Source organism: Coregonus lavaretus, assembly GCF_964263955.1.
Source record: "Coregonus lavaretus genome assembly, chromosome: 7".
In the NCBI taxonomy this organism is placed as follows: domain Eukaryota; kingdom Metazoa; phylum Chordata; class Actinopteri; order Salmoniformes; family Salmonidae; genus Coregonus; species Coregonus lavaretus.
The window spans coordinates 50,779,037-50,803,587 of NC_139994.1; the positions used below are offsets into that span (position 1 = coordinate 50,779,037).

Sequence of the window (24,551 nt, forward strand, 5' to 3'; positions counted from 1 at the left end):
GGCAACACCTGAACAACAACAACGTGAACAACAGCAAGGACAGGCAACAGCCATATCTAAAGGACAACAACAGTTAAACCACCAGTGACAGCAACAACGCACTGCATCTAACCAAACCTCAACCAGCCAACACCTGATAACTTTGGGTGGGCCTTTGACAAGGACTCCACCCTCCATCTCTCCATCCCCCTTTCTCCACCTCTCTCTCTGCCGTGGTGTTCTTCTCCCTCCATCCTCCAGTGAAAAATCCCCTAGTGACCCCCACTCTTCTATTATATTTCTCCAGATATTGTTGACATTATATTGACATTTATATGTCAATCTAGGCAAGTTTGCTCAAAGGATTCTGGGTAATCACCCCGGGCGGTGCTCCATCGCCCTGGGTGAAAGGGCAGGGGGGCGGCCCACGGTTCCCCCCGACCACAACCGGGTGAAGAGCGGGTGCGGGCAGCAAGATGGCGGCTCTCGCCAGCTCGTTGATCCGCCAGCGGCGGGAGGTGAAGGACCCCCAGGCCAACCGGCAGGTGGCCAACAAGAGGAAGCCGTGCCCCAAGGCCAACAAGTCCCTGTGCCAGAAACAGATATTATTACTCATATCAAAAGTCCGACTATGTGGCAATCGAGGGCGAAAGTTAGAAAAAAGACCGGGTGAGTCAACACTTAAATATACTTGTCCATCTATCTTTCCCTTTTTCTTTCAAGTTTTTTTTTCTTTCCTTCTCATCTTTCTTTCTTGTCTTTCTTTCATTCCCGCTGAGATTCAGGTTTGTATCTTTTTTATTTTTTATTTTATTTATTTTTTATCCTTTACCTCCCCTGTTACTGAACACACATGCAGAGGATGAGTTGAGTCTGTGCTCCCGGTAGGAAGGTGTTCTGTTCAGCCAGTCTGTAGAGAATCAAAAAATCTCCAGACGTATATGTACTCACTTTCTGACATTACAATAAAATTACATTTTGTTTCTCTAACACAATTGAACCATCTAAACACCTCCTTTCCCCTGTTACAATCCACCTCAATGGTCAAACAAGAGTCCTAGTATACATGATAGAGAATGAACCAGAAAACGGACCGCTTCTCCGTCTGTAATGGCTCTGATTATTGTGTTACATGTCAACAAGGCGGACCGACCAGCAGACAGGTCCTGGTCATTTGCGGCAGTCGAATGAACTTGACATGTGGCGTAGTGATTTAGCGCTGTATAAAAATGTCACTACCCTCATTTACGATTCTGAGGGCTGTTCACTGAGGGGCCCCCAAGGTAACTGGCTTGGGACTATTTCTACAGTAGGTGTTGTGTAAAATAAAGCGTGTGTGTGCATGTGAATGTGTGTGTGTGTGTGTGAGTGTGTTTGTGTAATAAACCCATAGACACATTTAGCCTGTCAGAGTAAATCTATCACAATACATTTCTGGTTACCGGAATTAAACTAGACGTGAGGAGGCATATTCCCAGACTGCTTTGGGGTCTTCGTCGTTTTATCTGGTGGTGTTTTATGACCTCCTATTTAAATGGACCAAAATGAGGTTTAATGGTGGCAACAGTAATTCTATGAGGTAGTGTGAGACACTTGGTTCGGTATGACATCTGAGAAGACAAACAGTTCTTAAAGGGATATTCTGGCAATTAGGATGAACTCGTGGACACCATTTTTATGTCTATGCCAATGTTAACTAGAAAATGGCTTAACTTTCTACTATAAACGGCTTAATTGCCTAATCTGAATATTATTCTCAACATTGTGATGCTTGGAAATAAAGAGCACATCCTGATTTTGTGATATTCACACACATCTCTGTGACAGATGTACACATCTCTATGCTCTTGACATTTGGAACTGGTCGTTTGAAGTAGTTAGTGTGCTGGGTGTCAATGAATTGGATTGACTTAGGACTGTGACGTCACCTTTAGCATATATTAGCCTTTTCTCTCTCAGTATAAAGTCTTCTATTTAATATTATATTTCAAAGTATGATTTCAGGCATATTGCTTTAAGAAATTGAAGGCTCAATTACTGTTTGATGCTGTTTGAGGTTTCTTGCTATTGTGGTTGGAATGTTGTGTGAATGTTCTATAAATATTGTGTGAACGTTCTATAAATGTTATGTGAACTTTCTATAAATCAGTGGTTCTCAACTGGTTTTGCCTCAGGACCCACATTAAACCAATCTGGAAAATAATTTGTAATGCTATATTGATAGTAATTGTAGCAATTATATGACAAAGGAAATAATTCAATGTTGCCCATATTCTTGATGAAGAATGTTAATAAGCTCACTGGTTTGAGACCACAAAATCAACCAAATGTCCTAAATAGCGCTGCTAATAGCTCTAAATAAAAAAATACTGTGATTGAAGAAAAGAATATCAGAGGTGAAATTATTTAATCACTCTCCCTGGTTTTAGTCGTTTAGTCATTTCAGTTCAGACCAGTTGAGAATCGCTGCTATAAATGTTGTGTGAACGTTCTATAAATGTTGTGTGAACATTCTATAAATGCTGTGTGAACATTCTATGAATGCTATGTGAACGTTCTATGAATGTCGACCCACTATATTTCATCAGGATAATCACCATGGAAACCTTGCCCCTGAACACAGCATCTGCCGTTGCAGCCACCGCACTGTAATTACAGGTGTAAAATATGGCGGGACACACGCACGCACACACAATCACACCGACCGAGGCCACGGTGAAAACAGATATAAGGCCAGGTCCTAATGGCCTGCCATTGTTTGAGACCCATTCCTTTTCTCTAAAATCTCATTGTTTTATTATGGCAATACAAGCCCCTTTGCTTTCTATGGGTTCTCCACAATGGTGGCATTCACTAGAAGATATAGCTGGCCCCTGTCATTGTGGGAATATTGCAGAGAGAGAGAGAGAGAGAAGAGAGTATGTGTTTTGTTTGTGTTGGTGAGGGTAGTGGTGCGGGTGATATGTGTCAATATGTTTTAGTGTGTTTGTGTGTCACTGTGAGTGCTCCAAGTGTTCATGCGTGTGTGGCAATGCAATCCCTTACAGAAAAACCACATGAGATGTCCATTAGAGAATGAGGATAGTGGTGAATATGTTAGAGGGGGAATAATTAGCTACACACACGTCCTAGCCATTGACATGTGAAAAAAAAAACGTGTTTTTGGAACACTTCACACGTGATCTGAGGATCTGATGTGTGTCCCTAACTGACCCTCCCCTCCTCCCCCCACCCGGCGGGTACTAACCCACACTAATGACAGCCCACCCTCCACCGTCCACTACAGCCCAGTCAGCTGTTAAGAAGGTCAGCCTGCCCCACTGCAACCAACACTACAGGGAGGAGGAATCACCACATGGGAATCAGAGAAGGTGCGTGAGTGCGTGTGTGCGTGTGTGTGTGTGTGTGTGAGAAGGAATGGGATGATGTATAGGACATATAAATGCTGTTAACCAAACAGAATACAGTAACACCTATACCACACATCAGTTTAGAGGCACGCTCGTCTATTGTGTGTGTGTGTCTGCATGCGTGTATGTCTGCATGAGGATGTGTCTGTGTGTCTGTGTTTGCATAGAGACAAACGATGTGGTGACAACACACACACTCTGGCTGGCTGCTGGTGTGTATAAAGGAAGTGTTTGTGTGTGTGTGTGTGTGTGTGTAGAGGCAGCATGTGAGCGGTTCATTGTTGCAGTGTGATTCATCAGGCCCCGTCAGCACTGCTCATTAACACACTGATTTATCAATAACACACACACACACAGATTTGATCAACAACACCGTGCTCAGTTTAGAGAGCAGCCATTCAGCCCTGCACACACACAGTGGTATTGGCCTGTCCGGAGGTTACCCCAACATCCCCCCCACACCCCCTCCCCCAGAGTTCAAACCCTTATCTTCTCAAGGACATCTGCTTTCTTACCCTCTCTTTCGTTCTCTCGCTCTTTCTATCCCTCCCTCTCCCCCCTCTCTCCCTCCATCCCTCCCCCCACCCCTCGTCCCTCCCCCTCTAAGTGTATCTTCTCTCCCTGGCTAAAGTAACCATGGCAGTGTTGTCAGTGAGCCAGGGAGTTAGTCAGGGACAATGGGGAGCTGGGGCATTGTGTATTATATATGCTACAGTACATAGAACCAGGAACAAGTCTATTGTGAAGCTGATATGTGCATCTAGAATGTACAGTAACTCTAATTATTACAGGGGAGTGGCTGCTATTGGGGATGAGATGACAGGCATTCACTGTTGTGCGAGGATTGTGTATGCATGATGCTTGATGCAAGTAACTACATACAGTAGACAGTATTTTACACACACACACACACACACACACACACACACACACACACACACACACACACACACACACACACACACACAGCAAGTTTGTCAATAAGGATATGGGTTCATCAATAAGGATATTGCTTTCCGATTAATGTTGTAGCGTATGAAATACACAAATAAAACTCCTGCAATAAACCATAGAAAATTAAACTATTTGATCCCCTGCTGATTTTGTACGTTTGCCCACTGACAAAGACATGATCAGTCTATAATTTTAATGGTAGGTTTATTTGAACAGTGAGAGACAGAATAACAACAAAAAAATCCAGAAAAACGCATGTCAAAAATGTTATAAATTGATTTGCATTTTAATGAGGGAAATAAGTATTTGACCCCTCTGCAAAACATTACATTTACATTTACATTTTAGTCATTTAGCAGACGCTCTTATCCAGAGCGACTTACAGTTAGTGCATACATTTTTTTAAATTTTTTTATACTGTCCCCCCGTGGGAATCGAACCCACAACCCTGGCGTTGCAAACGCCATGCTCTACCAACTGAGCTACATCCCTGCCGGCCATTCCCTGCCCTACCCTGGACGACGCTGGGCCAATTGTGCGCCGCCCCATGGGTCTCCCGGTCGCGGCCGGCTACGACAGAGCCTGGATTACTTAGTACTTGGTGGCAAAACCCTTGTTGGCAATCACAGAGGTCAGACTTTTCTTGTAGTTGGCCACCAGGTTTGCACACATCTCAGGAGGGATTTTGTTCCACTCCTCTTTGCAGATCTTCTCCAAGTCATTAAGGTTTCGAGGCTGATGTTTGGCAACTCAAACCTTCAGCTCCCTCCACAGATTTTCTATGGGATTAAGGTCCGGAGACTGGCTAGGCCACTCCAGGACCTTAATGTGCTTCTTCTTGAGCCACTCCTTTGTTGCCTTGTCCGTGTGTTTTGGGTCATTGTCATGCTGGAATACCCATCCACGACCCATTTTCAATGCCCTGGCTGAGGGAAGGAGGTTCTCACCCAAGATTTGACGGTACATGGCCCCGTCCATCGTCCCTTTGATGCGGTGAAGTTGTCCTTTCCCCTTAGCAGAAAAACACCCCCAAAGCATAATGTTTCCACCTCCATGTTTGACGGTGGGGATGGTGTTCTTGGGGTCATAGACAGCATTCCTCCTCCTCCAAACACGGCGAGTTGAGTTGATGCCAAAGAGCTCGATTTTGGTCTCATCTGACCACAACACTTTCACCCAGTTCTCCTCTGAATCATTCAGATGTTCATTGGCAAACTTCAGACGGCCCTGTATATGTGCTTTCTTGAGCAGGGGGACCTTACGGGCGCTGCAGGATTTCAGTCCTTCACGGCGTAGTGTGTTACCAATTGTTTTCTTGGTGACTATGGTCCCAGCTGCCTTGAGATCATTGACAAGATCCTCCCGTGTAGTTCTGGGCTGATTCCTCACCGTTCTCATGATCATTGCAACTCCACGAGGTGAGATCTTGCATGGAGCCCCAGGCCGAGGGAGATTGACAGTTATTTTGTGTTTCTTCCATTTGCGAATAATCGCACCAACTGTTGTCACCTTCTCACCAAGCTGCTTGGCGATGGTCTTGTAGCCCATTCCAGCCTTGTGTAGGTCTACAATCTTGTCCCTGACATCCTTGGAGAGCTCTTTGGTCTTGGCCATGGTGGAGAGTTTGGAATCTGATTGATTGATTGCTTCTGTGGACAGGTGTCTTTTATACAGGTAACAAGCTGAGATTAGGAGCATTCCCTTTAAGAGTGTGCTCCTAATCTCAGCTCGTTACCTGTATAAAAGACACCTGGGAGCCAGAAATCTTTCTGATTGAGAGGGGGTCAAATACTTATTTCCCTCATTAAAATGCAAATCAATTTATAACATTTTTGACAATGTGTTTTTCTGGATTTTTTGGTTGTTATTCTGTCTCTCACTGTTCAAATAAACTTACCATTAAAATTATAGACTGATCATTTCTTTGTCAGTGGGCAAACGTACAAAATCAGCAGGGGATCAAATACTTTTTTCCCTCACTGTACATACCACTGAACATTTTGAATTATTTCATTACATTATTGTTTCCAAATATGGTCGCAGATCTATAAAAGGCTATGAGCTGTGAGCTTATGACAGCAATTTGTATTCCGCCATTCACACCACCGCCATTCATAAGAATTAAGTCTGATTCTACCATTCTAAGATGGCCGTAAATTTCCACTCTTCAGTTCCATTGTTTTCACTACTCACCTCCTGTTTAATGCCAATGGGACAGATGTTGTGTGTGAAATGGTGCCCTCAATAATGATCAATGAGTCTAAATGCTCAAGGTCCTACCTGACTGATTTATGGTTTAATGTGGAAAGTCTATTTGTTGTCTGTGGTTTTGGGATGGACGTCAATCACCGTCCACGGGCATCTAGTGCCTGGTGAAAGCATTATTGGCATGGATTGGTGCGAGTGCCATGGTACCAAAGTGGGACAGAGAGAGAGGGGCAGTCGATTTGGGATCGGAACAACTGTGCTTCAGATGACCTTCAAAGTAAGAACATAGAGGGACAATACACACTTACAGACACACAGACACGCACACACAATCTGTGACAGGTGTGCCACTGGTATCAGTATGTCGAACACCTCAGGGGTCATCAATGCATAATTAACCTGTAACAACATCTGTAACTGTACTGGTGACACACACACACATAGTGGCCAATTAGTGCCCGGTGAGAGCATCGGCATGGATACAGTGCCATGGTACCAAAGTGGGACAGAGATTGAAGCAGTTGATTTTGGATCAGAACAACTGCGCTTCAGATGACCTTCAAAGTAGGAGAAAACACAGGGTCAACACACCCATTCAAAAACTGCACTACAACAAGAGGGCTCGCAATTTGAACAAATCACCACACTTTTACAGCATAGAATGGCGCAATCAAGCAACACGTCAACAAACGTATTTGTGACAAATTGGCCAAAATCATCACAAATTGTGACCCGCAGCTATCACAAAGAAAATCACACACAAAATAAATATCTGTAGGGACTGACTGATCCTGTCTTGTCATGTATGTAGTGGGTAGCCTTCTCTCAGTGTGAATATGTGACTTAACCCTCCCGTTGTCCTAGGGTCAAAATGACCCGCCACTGTGTTGAACCAACTTTATTTAATTTTTATATATACTTTCTTTAAAGTCTCACTGCCTCCTTCTCACAAATGATCCCAAAAATATAAAAATTAAATAAAGTTGGTTCAACACAGTGGCGGGTCATTTTGACCCTAGGACAATGGGAGGGTTAAGCACATGCAGGTAACAGATTTTGTGTTTCTGCTGAGGCAGCATCTTCCTCTCTCCCCCCTGCTTGACTCAATGTCAAAACTTAGCAAGTGGCGAGAAGACTTGAATGAAGCATTGTCCCTTTAATCAATGGCCACACAGTATTAACATGCATGGAGACAGGAAAGCATACATTAGCATTTTCTATGCAATCAATTTTCCTGATGGTGTGCACACACAGATGTACATACAGTGCATTCGGAAAGTATTCAGACCCCTTGACTTTTTCCACATTGTTACGTTACAGCCTTATTCTAAAATGGGTAAAAAATTAAAATAAATCCTCATCAATCTACACACAATACCCCATAATGAAAAGGCAAAAACTGGTTTTTAGAAATTTTTGCAACTCTATTTAAAATAAAAACTGAAATATTACATTTACATAAGTATTCAGACCCTTTACTCAGTACTTTGTTGAAGCAACTTTGGCAGTGATTACAGCCTCTAGTCTTCTTGGGTACAAGCTTGGCACACCTGTATTTGGGGAGTTTCTCCCATTCTTCTCTCAAGCTCTGTCAGGTTGGATGGGGAGCGTCGCTGCACAGCTATTTTCAGGTCTCTCCAGAGATGTTCAATCGGGTTCAAGTCCGGGCTCTGGCTGGGCCACTCAAGGACATTCAGAGACTTGTCCCGAAGCCACTCCTGCGTTGTCTTGGCTGTGTGCTTAGGGTCGTTGTCCTGTTGGAAGGTGAACCGTCGCCCCAGTCTGAGGTCCTGAGCGCTCTGGAGCAGGTTTTCATCAAGGATCTCCATACATTGCTCTGTTCATCTTTCCCTCAATCCTGACTAGTCTCCCAGTCACTGCCACTGAAAAACATCCCCACAGCATGATGCTGCCACCACCATGCTTCACCGTAGGGATGGTGCCAGGTTTCCTCCAGACGTAACGGTTGGCATTCAGGCCAAAGCGTTCAATCTTGGTTGCAACAGACCAGAGAAGCTTGTTTCTCATGGTCTGAGAGTCCTTTAGGTGCCTTTTGGCAAACTCCAAGCAGGCTGTCGTGTGCCTTTTACTGAGGAGTGGCTTCCGTCTGGCCACTAAAGGTCTGATAGGTGGTGCTGCAGAGATGGTTGTCCTTCTGGAAGGTTCTCCAATCTCCACAGAGGAACTAGACCTCTGTCAGAGTGACCATCGGGTTTTTGATCACCTCTCTGACCAAGGCCCTTCTCATCCGATTGCTCAGTTTGGCCAGGCGGCCAACTCTAGGAAGAGTCTTGGTGGTTCCAAACTTCTTCCATTTAAGAATGATGAAGGCCACTGTGTTTCTTGGTACCCTTCCCCAGATCTGTGCCTCGACACAATCCTGTCTGAGGAGTGAATTATATAGACAGGTGTGTGCCTTTCCAAATCATGTCCAATCAATTGAATTTACCACAGGTGGACTACAATCAAGTAGAAACATCTCAAGGATGATCAATGGAAACAGGATGCACCTGAGCTCAATTTCGAGGGTATGGGTATGTATACTTATCGCTTTGTCATTATGGGGTATTGTGTGTAGATTGATGAGTAAATATTTTCCTTGAATCCATTTTAGAATAAGGCTGTAACGTAGCAAAATGTGGAAAAAGTCAAGTGGTCTGAATACTTTCGGAATGCACTGTAGATAACATGGAGATGTCAATTAGAGAATGAGGTTAGTGGTGAATATGTTAGAGGGGGAATAATTAGCTACACACACCTCCTAGTCATTCTCTCTCTCTCTCACACATACATGATACATGCAGAGAAAAACACAAATGCGCATGCAGAGTGTGATATCTCTGTCGGCCCTGTCAACAGTGTCCCTGACCGCTGTCACACCGGCCTCACACACCCTCATTAAATAACCCTTCTCTCTATCCCCCTCTTTCCTATCCTCCGTCTCCTCCCCCTCTCCTCTCCCAACAGCCAGTGTATGTGTGTGGTGTGTGTCAGAGCTGGGTGCGTGTTAATTTGCTTTGATCATGGCGGGATTATGGGGCGACAACAGGTGTGAAAGACAAAATAGTTAATGGCATGCCCCTGGCAACACTCTCTCTCTCTACCCCCCACCCCACTCTCCCCCTTCCCCTACCCCTTCCCACACACGCACACATATACACACGCTACACTAAAACATGTATACTAATGGCCACTTAAAGCAATCTTTTGACATGAGTACATGAAACACAGTTAAAGTAACTGCCCAGTGAAATCTCACTTTCAAAAGTTCATATTCTGTTAACTCATACCCAAATAATGTTGTTGACTCATCCTATACTCGTATTTGTGGCCAAAGCATAAAATGGAGAACAAACACTTAAAAAACCCCACCTCAAACTGTATCTCAAACAGACCGTTAAAAAATGCTTGCTATTTCCTCATAGAACAGGATGTCATCTCCCTGAGGAGGATAATCTGGGCAATCAGCAGTCTACTTGCATTAATAATTTTAATGACCGGTATACGCCCACACCATTCTTTTGTTGGGGTACACCCAGACCATTCCAACACAGAAAAGCTGCTTTTTAACATACTTAATTTTATTTTAATTGGAAGGAAAACTATATATAGGTAATACTTCATAGAATCCGGAAACACTGGGCAGTTACTTTAAATATTCAACACCTTCCATGTAGTAAGTACATGAACTGCATTAAAACATTCACGATCTACTGCCATGCAGCCAGCCACCACACCACTCATTATCAAAATGACATCCGGAAGAGCAGTACTGTGTGTGTGGTGTCTGTGTGCATGTGTATGCATACGTGCCTGAGCTTTCGCATCTGTCTGTGTGACTGTTCTTGTCTGTGTGCGTGTGTCTGCTCATGCATGCGTGGTTCCGTGTGTGTGTGCCCGTCTGTGTGCGTCTGTGTGTGTGTCAACCATCCCATAAGAGGTAGCTAGAGTAGAGCGTAGAGTGCTAGTATTTAGAATAACAAGGAGTACATTATGGCAGTAAAGAGGCTCCCTGGTGATGTCCTGCTAAGGCACGGTAGTGTTGTGATGGTGATGGTAGGGCTGATGATGCAACAGGACGTCCTGCATTACAGGAGCAATTTCATTTGACATTTTAGTCATTTAGCAGACGCTCTTATCCAGAGCGACTTACAGGAGCAATTAGGGTTAAGTGCCTTGCTTAAGGGCACATCGACAGATTTTTCACCTAGTCGGCTCGGGGATTAGAACCAGCGACCTTTCGGTTACTGGCACAACGCTCTTACCCACTAAGCTACCTGCCGCCCCAATGAGTGTAGATGTGTGTGTGTGTGTGTGTGTGTGTGTGTGTGTGAGTGAGTGTGTGTGTGTGTGTGTGTGTGTGTGTGTGTGTGTGTGTGTGTGTGTGTGTGTGTGTGTGTGTGTGTGTGTGTGTGTGTGTGTGTACACTGCATGACCAAATGTATGTGGACATCTGCTCGTCAAACATCTCATTCCAAAATCATGGGCATTAACATGGAGTTGGTCCCCCATTTGCTGCTATAACAGCCTCCACTCTTCAGGGAAGGCTTTCCACTAGATGTTGGAACATTGCTGTGGTGACTTGCTTCCATTCAGCCACGAGCATTAGTGAGGTCGGTCACTGATGTTGGGCGATTAGGCCTGGCTCGCAGTCGGTGTTCCAATTCATCCCAAAGGTGTTAGATGGGGTTGAGTTCAGGGCTCTGTGCAGGGCAGTCAAGTTCTTCCACACAGATCTCGACAAACCATTTCTGTATGGACTTCGCTTTGTGCAAGGGGTCATTGTCATACTGAAACAGGAAAGGGCCTTCCCCAAACTGTTGCCACAAAGTTGGAAGCACAGAATCGTCTAGAATGTCATTGTATACTGTAGCATTAAGATTTCCCTTCACTGGAACTAAGGAGCCTGAACCATGAAAAACAGGCCCAGACCATTATTCCTCCTCCACCAAACTTTACAGTTGGCACTATGCATTGGGGCAGGTAGCGTTCTCCTGGCATCCGCCAAACCCATATTCGTCTGTTGGACTGTCAGATGGTGAAGCGTGATTCATCACTCCAGAGAACGCGTTTACACCACTCCAGCAAACACTTGGCATTGCGCATGGGGATCGTAGGCTTGTGTGCGGCTGCTGGGCCATGGAAACCCTTCCATGAAGCTCCCGGCGAACAGTTATTGTGATGACGTTGCTTCCAGAGGCAGTTTGGAACTCGGTAGTGCGTGTTGCAACCGAGGACAGACGATTTTTACGCACTACGCACTTCAGCACTTGGCGGTCCCGTTCTGTGAGCTTGTGTGGCCTACCACTTCGTGGCTGAGCCGTTGTTGCTCCTAGACGTTTCCACTTCACAATAACAGCACTTACAGTTGACCGGGGCAACTCTAGCAGGGCAGAAATTTGACGAACTGACTTGTTGGAAAGGTGGCATCCTATGACGGTGCCATGTTGAAAGTCACTGAGCTCTTCAGTAAAGCCATTATACTGCCAATGTTTGTCTATGGAGATTGCATGGCTGTCTGTTCGATTTTATACACCTGTCAGCAACGGGTGTGACTGAAATAGCCAAATCCACTATTTTGAAGGGGTGTCCACATACTTTTGCATATATAGTGTGTGTGTGTGTGTGAAGGTGACCTTTGTGGATGTCTGCGTGTGTGAATGTGTGTGATTTTTGTGTGGGTTAGCCACCTTTGAGAGATGAGAGAACAAGTGTGTGGACTTGTGTGTGTGTGTGTGTCTTAAAGTGTAATGGAAACACTTTAGGAAGTAAAGCTATAAGCACAGATATGTATTTTTGTAGGAACTAACTCCGCCATGGTTCGTTTAACAAAGCCTATGGGAAAATGAATGGAGTTTTTGTAGGGTTTTTGGACAAACAACGAAAATAAGGTCTGTGGTTACACAGGCTTAGGACATCTTATATGTTTTGTTCTATGAGATAATCTTCATCAGCTACCGTCACTTTTTGTCAATTTTGAAGCATTTATGTAATAAAAACACAATACACAAAGGCTTCATAATTCATAAAGGTCATGTCAACTGACTGATATTATCTCATAGAGCAAAATGTATAAGATCTCATAAGTCTGTATTAACCTCAGACCTTCTGTGTTTATTCCAAAACCCTTTTCTTTCCCCATTTATTTTGCCCATAGGAATGGCTGAATGAACCAGAGGTAAATCATTTCAGTTTTTTGAGTTTTGGCAGGGGACTGAAAATTAATGAATGCTGCCACCGGCCTCGCCTCCACTGGACCTGAAAGGTTTCTCACAACTTTGACAGCTTTGTCATTTAAGATCAGGACAACAATATTAAGGTAAAAAACGGTATACAAATAGTGTATCCTCCTCATGTTTCAGAAGATGCATGACACAACCTTCATCTCTCCTGAGCCTGTTGGGAGTTGCAGCGATGAGACAAGATTGTAACTACCAATTGGTAGAAGAAAAAAAAAAAAAAAAAAAAATATATATATATATATATATATATATATATATATATATATATATATATATATATATATATATATATATATATATATATATACAGTTGAAGTCAGAAGTTTGCATACACTTAGGTTGGAGTCATTAAAACTCGTTTTTCAACCACTCCACAAATTTCTTGTTAACAAACTATAGTTTTGGCAAGTCGGTTAGGACATCTACTTTGTGCATGACACAAGTAATTTTTCCAACAATTGTTTACAGACAGATTATTTATCTTATAATTCACTGTATCACAATTCCAGTGAGTTTACATACACTAAGTTGACTGTGCCTTTAAACAGCTTGGAAAATTCCAGAAAATGATGTCATGGCTTTAGAAGCTTCTGATAGGCTAATTGACATCATTTGAGTCAATTGGAGGTGTACCTGTGGATGTATGTCAAGGCCTACCTTCAAACTCAGTGCCTCTTTGCTTGACATCATGGGAAAATCAAAAGAAATCAGCCAAGACCTCCACAAGTCTGGTTCATCCTTGGGAGCAATTTCCAAATGCCTAAAGGTACCTCGTTCATCTGTACAAACAATAGTACGCTAGTATAAACACCATGGGACACGCAGCCGTCATACCGCTCAGGAAGGAGACGCGTTCTGTCTCCTAGAGATGAACATACTTTGGTGCGAAAAGTGCAAATAAATCCCAGAACAACAGCAAAGGACCTTGTGAAGATGCTGGAGGAAACAGGTACAAAATTATCTATATCCACAGTAAAACAAGTCCTATATCGACATAACCTGAAAGGCCACTCAGCAAGGAAGAAGCCACTGTTCCAAAACCGCCATGAATAGCCAGACTACGGTTTGCAACTACACATGGGGACAAAGATCGTAGTTTTTGGAGAAATGTCCTCTGGTCTGATGAAACAAAAATAGAACTGTTTGGCCATAATGACCATCGTTATGTTTGGAGGAAAAAGGAGAAGGCTTGCAAGCCGAAGAACACCATCCCAACCGTGAAGCACGGGTGTGGCAGCATCATGCTGTGGGGGTGCTTTACTGCAGGAGGGACTGGTGCACTTCCCAAAATAGATGGCATCATGAGGAAGGAAAATTGTGGATATATTGAAGCAACAGAGAGGCTGGAGGAGAGAGGCTGGACTTGGGAGCAGAGGAGCGAGAGTCGGGCGAGAGCCATGGAGGCCTGGCCCACGGGGAGGAGAGACGCCCAGAAATTTTTTAGGGGGGGGCTCACGCCGTGGACGACGGGGCAGCAGGAGGCCGGGATAGAGTGGTTCAGCGGGTTGGCAAAGGAGGCCGCCAGGTTACGGGAGTCACTGGTCACCAGGGGGAAGGAGAATGTAGAGGCACGGCGAGAGGTACTGGGGTGTGTTGCCAGTCCGGTCCGGCCCGTTCCTGATCCCCGCGTAGGGCCAGTGGTGTGTGTCCCCAGTACGGTCCGGCTTGTTCCTGTCCCTCGCACCGAGCCTGTGGTGCGTGTCGCCAGCCCGGTCCGGCATGTTCCTGCCCCTCGTACCAAGCCTGTGGTGCGCGTCGTCAGCCCGGTCCGGCCTGTTCCTGCTCCCCGCACCAAGCCTGTGGTGCGCGTCGTCAGCCCGGTCCGGCCTGTTCCTGCTCCCCGCACCAAGCCAGTGGTGCGCTTCGTCAGCCCGGTCCGGCCTGTTCCTGCTCCCCGCACCAAGCCAGTGGTGCGCTTCGTCAGCCCGGTTCAGCCCGTCCCTGCTCCCCGCACCAAGCCAATGGTGCGCGTCGTCAGCCCGGTCCGGCCTGTTCCTGCTCCCCGCACCAAGCCAGTGGTGCGCTTCGTCAGCCCGGTTCGGCCCGTCCCTGCTCCCCGCACCAAGCCAATGGTGCGCGTCGTCAGCCCGGTCCGGCCCGTCCCTGCTCCCCGCACCAAGCCTGTGGTGCGCGTCGTCAGTCCGGCACAGCCCGTGCCTGTTCCACCGGTGCCTGGTCCGGCACCGGTCAGCTGCTCCACTCCGGAGCTAGAGCAATTAGCTCCACCAGTGTTCAGTCCAGCTCCGGCCAGCAGGGCCAGACCGGACCAGGGGCGCTTTGGGGGGTTTGTTGGAGGGTGGGGGTCAAGCCCGGAGCCGGAACCGCCTCCGAGGAGGAATGCCCACCCGGCCCTCCCCTGTTCGGTTTATGTTTGGCGCGGTCGCAGTCCGCGCCTTTGGGGGGGGGGTACTGTCACGCCCTGTCTCTGGGACTCTGTTATGTTGAGCCAGGGTGTGTGATTTCTATGTGTTTTGTGTGCTAGGGTGTTTATCTAGTTTATTTGGTTCTATGTTGGCCGGTGTGGTTCTCAATCAGAGGCAACGTGAATCAGCTGTTGCTTGTTGTCTCTGATTGGGAACCATACTTAGGTAGCCTGTTTTGCCACAGTGTTTGTGGGATCTTGTTCCGGAAGGTTTGTGTATTTAACCTAGGACTTCACGTATCGTTTATTGTTTTGTTCGTGTGGTGTACTTAATAAATAGAATGTACGCATATCACGCTGCGCCTTGGTCCGTTGTGTATGACGAGTGTGACACTTGGTCGCAAATGGGTCTTCCAAATGGACAATGACCCCAAGCATACTTCCAAAGTTGTGGCAAAATGGCTTAAGGACAACAAAGTCAAGGTATTGGTGTGGCCATCACAAAGCCCTGACCTCAATCCTATAGAAAATGTGTGGGCAGAACTGAAAAGGCGTGTGCGAGCAAGGAGGCCTACAAACCTGACTCAGTTACACCAGCTCTGTCAGGAGGAATGGGCCAAAATTCACCCAACTTATTGTGGGAAGCTTGTGGAAGGCTACCCGAAATGTTTGACCCAAGTTAAACAATTTAAAGGCAATGCTACCAAATACTAATTGAGTGTATGTAAACTTCTGACCCACTGGGAATGTGATGAAAGAAATAAAAGCTGAAATAAATAATTCTCTCTACTATTATTCTGACATTTCACATTCTTAAAATAAAGTGGTGATCCTAACTGACCTAAGACAGGGAATTTTTACCAGGATTAAATGTCAGAAATTATGAAAGACTGAGTTTAAATGTATTTGGCTAAGGTGTATGTAAACTTCCGACTTCAACTGTGTATGTATATATATATATTTAATAAAAAAACTAATAGTTTTTATGTTGGTAATTATAATATTTACATTTTACTATTTTTTCCGATTGATAATATTAGTCTGTGAAATGAACTTTTGATAACAAGCTGAATAGCTGGCTAGCCTACTTGATTTAGCTCTTCTCTTGTCTTGTCTCTTTGACACCTAATGAGATATCTAGTTATGTTTTCATTGATAGATGTACAAAATACAATGCTCATATTGACAATTTAAAGAGCATTTGTCATTGGTATTAGCTAAGAGCTAAAATGAACTGGCTAGCGTCTGATTCGATTCGTAGCTAGCTAGCTAGTATCTAGCCAGCCATAAGAGAGAGCTGCTGCAGGATTGCTATTTTACAAGTTAAATGTATGACACCCATATAATTATCAGCTAGCTAAATAACTAGCTACATAGCTAGATATCTCATTAGGCGTCTTTATCTGTGATATGATTCCTAAAAGTAGTAAGCCTGCTGACTGTTGATTGCAATAATGAATGTAGCCAAAGCCTGAAGCTAGCTAATAGCTAAGACTTTTGAAAGCTCAGGCTGGTAATCCGCTCGGTAACTACGTCATCCTGGTCTAGCTGGTACTCTAATTGTCAGTGATGTATTATTGTTGTGTACTATTAGGCCTATATACAATGCATTCGGAAAGTATTCAGACACCTTGACCTTTTCCACATATTGTTACATTACAGCCTTATTCCAAAATTGATTAAATCATTGTTTTACTCATCAATCTACACACAATACCCCATAATGACAAAGCAAAAACAGGGTTTTATAAATTTGAGCACATTTATAAAATAAAAAACAGAAATATCACATTTATATAAGTATTCAGACCCTTTACTCAGTACTTTGTTGAAGCACCTTTGGCAGCGATTACAGCTTCAAGTCTTCTTGGGTATAACGCTACGAGCTTGGCACACCTGTATTTGGGGAGTTTCTACCATTCTACTCTGCAGATCCTCTCAAGCTCTGTCAGGTTCGGTGGGGAGCGTCACTGCATAGCTATTTTCAGGTCTCTCCAGAGATGTTCAATCGGGTTCAAGTCCAGGCTCTGGCTGGGCCACTCAAGGACATTCAGGGACTTGTCCCGAAGCCACTCTTGCATTGTCTTGGCTGTGTGCTTAGGGTCGTTGTTCTGTTGGAAGCTGAACCTTCGCCTCGTACACACGCTCTGGAGCAGGTTTTCATCAAGGAGCTCTCTGTACTTTGCTCTGTTCATCTTTCCCTCAATCCTGACTTGTCTCCCAGTCCCTGCTGCTGAAAAACATCCCCACAGCATGATGCTGCCACCACCATGCTTCACCGTAGGGATGCTGCCAGGTTTCCTTGGCATTCAGGCCAAAGAGTTCAATCTTGGTTTCATCAGACCAGTGAATCTTGTTTCTCATGGTCTGAGAGTCCTTTAGGTGACTTTTGGCAAACTCCAAGCAGGCTGTCATGTGCCTTTTACTCAGGAGTGGCTTCCATCTGGCCACTCTACCATAAAGGCCTGATTGGTGGAGTGCTGCAGAGATTGTTGTCCTTCTGGAAGGTTCTCCCATCTCCACAGAGGAACTAGACCTCTGTCAGAGTGACCATCGGGTTCTTGGTCACCTCCCTGACCAAGGCCCTTCTCCTCCGATTGCTCAGTTTGGCTGGGCGGCCAGCTCTAGGAAGAGTTTTGTTGGTTCCAAACTTCTTCCATTTAAGAATGATGGAGGCCACTATGTTCTTGGGAACCTTCAATGCTGGAGACATTTTTTGGTACCCTTCACCAGACCAGTGCCTCGATACAATCCTGTCTCGGAGCTACAATTCCTTCGACCTCATGGCTTGATTTTTGCTCTGACATGCACTGTCAACTGTGGGACCCTATATAGACAGGTGTGTTCCTTTTCCAAATCATGAGTTTACCACAGGTGGATTCCAATTAAGTTGTAGAAACATCTCAAGGATGATCAATGGAAATAGGATGCAACTGAGCTCAATTTTGAGTCTCATAGCAAAGGGTCTGAATACTTATGTAAATAAGGTATTTCTGTTTTTTATGTTTTTATAAATTTGCAAAACTTTCTAAAAACCTGTTTTTGCTTTGTCATTATGGGGTATTGTGTGTAGATTGATGAGGGGAAAAACAATTTAACCAATTTTAGAATACGGCTGTAACGTAACAAAATGTGGAAAAAGTCAAGGGGTCTGAATGCTTTCCGAATGCACTTTTTGCCTTATTCTTATCATATTTTGTAATTCAAATTTTCGATGTAACTTGAACTTTGTTTTCAGGTTTGAGTGAGATGATGTATTCCCCTCAATAAAGTACTTTCAATAAAGTTATTGATTTATTAATATTATATTACTTGTGTATGTCTTTCCTTATCATATTTAAGACTAAATGCCATTTGTAATATGTTTTGGTGCAGATATGTGTTTAATATACAGTCCAGATAAGAAAGTGTCCGATAATGGAACATTCCATAGAATTCTAGAAAATACCACCATTCAATAAAGTGTCTGTAACTCATTCACAGTAAAAGTTATTACTATTCTGATTTCAGATTTTCAATCTTTACAAAATAATGAAAAAAGAAAAAAAAAGTTGTGTAAATGGCAGTTGTTTGGGGAAATAATGTAGATTTTCGTGTAAGATACACATTTTCACAGGAGTTTTTTCTTGACTGATTACCATTTAATTGATGTGGTGCTATTGTATGTTATTTCATTTGAATGGGCTGTTTCTCAGCTTTCAAAATACAGTATGTATTGTGTATTCATATATGGTTTGACACCAGCAAATTTGGCTTATTAATGCACACAGAGTTCATGGTCTTTCAGACAGGTTTGGGGTTCAGCCATTTTTGGGAAATCCTGCCAGTGATGCAACAATGCCAATATGGCGAGTAACAGTTACAGTTAGCTGCTGTTCTAAAGCCTAGTGTTTCCATTCCCCTTTGAAGTCTGTATGCGTCTGTTTGTGTGTGTGTCTGGGGTACCTTGCTAATTACAGCACCATGTCTACCTGTGTGCTGGTCCTGTGCTACAGGAGCACAGGTGTATGATGTGTCCTTCACTTTAATGTGCCATCAATCTCTCACACTGGAGACATGCCAGAGAACACACACACACACACACACACATGGTACACACATCAAGGATGTACACTTGCAGGATACACATAAAGGTACATAGACATTCACACACTTGCACTGTAAAGGGGTTGGTGTGAATTGAACAGTAACTTACAGGCAGCTCAGTGTCAAGTAAAATAATGTATTACATATTGCAGTAAACCTACTGTAATATAAATACAGTATCAAAGCAAGTACTGTGCAATGACACAATACCGTAAAATTGACTGCTACCGTAATCGGAACAAATGAATGGATATATGGATGAGGGGAGTGGTTTGTATTTCACAGTATTTTACTGTAATTACAAGGGATTGATGCAAGGAGGTTGGCTGCTTGGTAAAGTGTTTACACAATGAATATTTGGTGTTTTATATCACTTACACTTCTAGAGGCCTTAACAAAGGCTTCCAAACTGGCAGTGACTACAGGGCAAAACAGACCAAAAGGACATGGCAAAATGCTCAACTATTTATTGTTTAAGACTGCATAACCACATAGGAGTTAAATTGTTACAGCATACTCACATGTGCAACAAATATAGCCTCTTACAAGACACGCCTCAAAATATGTTATTGAGTCAGAAACCATGCACCCACTGGTGGTCAAAAGGTTTTTGGCGCTTCAAAGATACAGTACGGCACTGTATTCTGTGGGGTGGAATTACAGTACAACAGCAATTCTTTCCCCGCCCACAACATTTTCCCACAATGCACCATCATTTACAGCATGCTGCAGTAAAATGTTTCAGAGTATTTTACAGTTGATAATACCCCAAATTACCATATAAATTACAGTTTTCCGTTACAGTGTAGCTAAGTATTGGGTGGGGGATGAGAGGAAAGCTTATTGGAAGAGAAGAGCCAGGGTTTACCTTTGAGTTGATGTAAAATATGAATAATCAACTTGGCTTTACCTCAGCAGAAACAGGAGAGATGGAGAGAATGAGAGGAGGAAGAGGAGAAGGGAAAGATGACAGTGAATCATCAGTTAATGTATGAATAAATTCTGTAGCCACACAGAGAAAAATAGGACAATTATTTTTTAGCTTTGGTTAATGTTGGATTTATACATTAGGCCTATACAATGCTGATTTTAAATGTAGCATTTTCTCTGGCACTCATTTTTAACCCATAAAATTATTTAATGTATTTCATATTTAAAAAAGTATGTTTTGACATCAATCAGACAAAGTCCTCTCTAAATCCTGTTCATAAACATAATAACAAACCTCAGGAAAAGTATCAAAGAAAATGCCATCCAACAACATGGAGTTAAATCTTCCACACCACTCCAGTAAAAAAAAAAACTGAATTAATCCTTTAACAACAAGTAGCAATGAAAAGGAGACACTGCAGCGACCAGCTCTAATCCAATAGAAATGGAAGCGTTTCAGCTTACTGGTCATTCACTCTCCAAATCAAATCACAAAATGGAGGCTTCTCTGCCAAGTGCTGTTCACAGCTCCTGTAAGGAACAAGGATTGTGTGGCAATGCTCCATCTGGGGAGAGGGGAGAACAGAGGGAGTACGGCCCCGCTCCAGTCCAAATCACAGCAGAGCAGAGACTATGTACTCCAGTCCAAACCAGATTAAAGCCATACTATGGAAGGGTTCTATCTAAGCCAAGCGAGGCTAAACAGACCCCTATTGAAGTCAGAAAGGGGTAGAAATAGCCTGGTTCAAAATGGATGGACTGGAGTGTAGTGAAGTGAGCCAAAACTGAGATTCAACAGAAGGGATATGATCTGAACATACAGCTGGTCCTATTACACGTGGGCAATGCCTACTCACAAACATCATGGTGACACATAAAAGCTTGCACAATCACAGTCATATTCTGTTGGACATTGACACTGACTAAGCCAGGGCCATGGGCCTGTAAGAGAGCTCAGTAGATGAGAGAGAATGAGTGTGTGTCTTAGGAGGTAAAGTTGTGCTTTAAATGGGAGGGCTGTGTGTGTCCATAATGAAGGGCCTATCAACACCCCTCTCTGTCTCTACCTCTCTATCCCTCATTCAGCTGAGAGGGAATCAGTAGATGGTCTGATTAAAGCAGACAAGGACAGATTGAGCCTGACATCTACTGAGAGGTAACCACAGAGACAGAAAGGGAGGGAGAGAGGGTGGGAGGGAGGGAATGGGGACAGGGAGAGAGAGGGGTGTGGGTTTGTTTTGGAGAAAGGGGCAGTAGATGGAGGGAGAGAATGAGGGATGGGAGAGAGATCAAGAGAGGGGGTAGATAAGAGAGAGAGGGAGGTGTTGGGAGAAGGGATGATGTGGGTTGGGGCGAGGGGTGGTAGAGGAAGAGAGGAAGAGGAGGATGGGAAAAAATAAAGAAAGTGGGGGGCATGAGAACTCTCCTCTCCTGTAGTTATACCTTCTGTAAAACACATGTATTAGTTGTGTCTACCAGAGTTGACAAATAGTATAGATGGCTCATTTTGAGTCTGAGAGACTGTCTCCAGTTGAGAGTCTGGGTCTGTGTTTGGTCTTTGCCAGTGTGTTATTGTCATCCTTTCCCCCTGCTTCCTTCAGCTTTAACTTCCAACGTCACTTTCACCTGCGCTGTTACTTTCAATGTCTCTATTTAAAGCTCTATTTGGAGGAAAGTAGTTGGGGGGGGTTACGCATACTGCATCAGGATGGGAGAGCGCACACACACACACATGCACACACACAAACGTTCATATCTGTGAGAGATACTGTAGGAGCCTGGGAGCCTTTGGTACAGCCCCCATCCATTTAGCAGGAAGCTGCTGTGCGTTTGCTAATTTATTTTCATCCCCATGTCTGGCCCTGTTTTATATGAGGGGAGTGTGAGAGAGAAAAAGGTCTGCCTGGGGACCCAGCCTGCAGTTTGATTACAGGAGGAGGAGAGGATGGAGGGATGGGAGAAGAAGAATGGAGGATAATGTGGCCCACAGCACCGGAAACACCTATCTGGGTTTTTGAGTTAGGCCCCTTGTGATGTGTGAAGTGTGTGAAGTGTGTGTGTGTGTGTGTCCATTTATGTAGTTGAAGTGGGACTAGACTGTACTCTCCTCAGTTCTGCGGGCAGCTCCAGTGCTTCAGACAGAGATAAGCAGGCATAATTAAGAGGCCATTAATAAATCTGTTAATGAGCACTCCATTAAAGAGCGGAAAAGGCCTGGCACATCAAACCCAGTCTACTGTACTATAGGTCTGGGGGAAGTGTGTGTACCGTGTGTGTGTGTGTGTGTATGTGTGTATGCGTGTGACTGAAGACAGTATCTTCTCTACATCTTAGACTTGTTTATGTAGAGATGACCCTTTGTGATATTCTGTTCAAGACAGTATGAAAGCATCAGCACACACATGCTACACTATAGAGAATACAACATGCTACAGTTATGGAACAGGTATATATCATTATTATAATTAATGTAGAATTAGATGTTTGCTTCTCATCTCTGTAATAGGTATGTTACTCTATACTCTTCAGTGTTAGTGAAGGGGGCCTGGTCAAAAGTAGTGCACTATATAGGGAATACGGTACCATTTGGGATGCCACCCTGCATCCCACTGCTGGCTGGCCCCTGAAGCTAAGTAGGGTTGGTCCTGGTTGGTCCCTGAATGGGAGACCAAATGCTGCTGGAAGTGGTGTTGGAGGGCCAGTAGGAAGCACTCTTTCCTCTGGTCCCAAAAATTATCCCAGTGGCCCAGGGCAGTGATTGGGGACAATGCCCTGTGTAGGGTGCCATCTTTCAGATGGGATGTGAAACGTGTGTCCTGACTCTCTGTGGTCACTAAAGATCCCATGGCACTTATCATAAGAGTAGGGGTGTTAATCCCGGTGTCCTGGCTAAATTCTCAATCTGGCCCTCATACCATCATGGCCACCTAATCATCCCCAGCTTCCAATTGGCTCATTCATCCCCCCTCCTCTCCCCTATAACTATTCCCCAGGTCGTTGCTGTAAATGAGAATGTGTTCTCAGTCAACTTATCTGGTAAATAAAAGTGAAAAGACTATCTTCTTTCTTGTTTAGTGTAGCTGGAGCAGAACACCCCCCACCACCCTCAAAGTAAGCTTTACAGTTACATGTGTATCCTGAGTATCCCCCCACCCCCTCAAAGTTTTACAGGAAGAAATGAGACATTACTATAGCAGAGTAAGAGCTCTTTGCGTATCTGCAGTATGTACTGTAGTTCCGGTACGAAGGGTGGTGTTGTGTTTGTGGTGACGCTGGGAAGCTTTCATGCCGTCTTATGTCACATGGCGGGTGTTATAAATGTTATATGGCAATCAAGAGGATGGGGAGGGATGATCTGAGAGAGGGGCTGAGTGGGACGTGAGTGGGGTGGGGTGGGGGACTTTGTGTGTGAGAGAGAGGGTGTGTGTCAGAGAGAGAGGGGGAGAGTTTGTGTATGTATCGGGCTAGTGTGTGTGTGCAACTGGGCTTCCTTGCTTGCGTGCGTCTGTCACATGCATTAGTTTGCAGAGTGAGTGAAGCGTGCATGGGGACCGACAGCACAGTAAGTTGTGTGATGTAAGTTCCTTATGGCCCAGACATATGGCTGGTGATGAAAATACCTTCTGAGAGTGACCGTGGCCTCCTGAAAACTTTGTTGTTGTAGTATTAAGTGAATGTTATTGTAGTAGGAACAGGCTGTGGCCTCGGCAACATATGGGCTGTTTGTGTTTATTGTTTTTGTTGACAGGATTTCATGATAATGGATGATAAATCATGATAATGGATGATAAATCATGATAATGGATGATAAATCATGATAATGGATGGTATTTTTGTGATTTAAAATGTGGTTCTTCTTTTCCTTTCCTCTACCTCCCTGTCTTTCTCACTCGCTCTCTCTCGCTATGTCTCTCTCTCTCTCTCAATCACTCTTTTTACCTCCCCGTCTCTCTCTCTCTCTCAATCGCTCTCTTTACCGCTCTCTATCTCTTTACCTCTCTCTCTCTCGCAAAGTAAATTAAGCTTTTACTCAGTTAAAACCGTCCAACTCCTCTCTCCTTATCCAATAGAGTACGGGGATAAAGAGAGAAGAGAGACAGAGAGAGTGCAGGGATAGAGCGAGAGAAGAGAGACAGAGAGAGTGCGGGGAAAGAGAGAGAGAAGAGAGACAGAGAAAGTGTGGGGATAGAAATAGAGAAGAGAGACAGAGAGAGTGTGGGGATAGAGAGGGAGAGAAGAGAGACAGAGAGAGTGTGGGGATAGAGGGAGTGAAGAGAGACAGAGAGAGTGCGGGGATAGAGGGAGTGAAGAGAGACAGAGAGAGTGCGGGGAAAGAGAGAGAGAAGAGCGACAGAGAGAGTGCGGGGATAGAGAGAGAGA

The 24,551-nt window shown here is 44.3% G+C and overlaps 1 protein-coding gene across 1 annotated transcript in view; it reads left to right on the forward strand.

Moving 5' to 3' along the window:
* Positions 1-345: 345 nt before the first annotated feature.
* Positions 346-24,551, forward strand: part of fgf11a (fibroblast growth factor 11a) — a gene marked incomplete at its 3' end in the record, with an annotated part of 121,024 nt that continues 96,818 nt past the window's right edge. Inside the window, exon 1 of the mRNA XM_084164895.1 lies at positions 346-648. Coding sequence (XP_084021021.1) covers positions 456-648 — 193 coding nt within the window. The 5' untranslated portion in view covers positions 346-455. The remainder of the gene's footprint in view (positions 649-24,551) is intronic.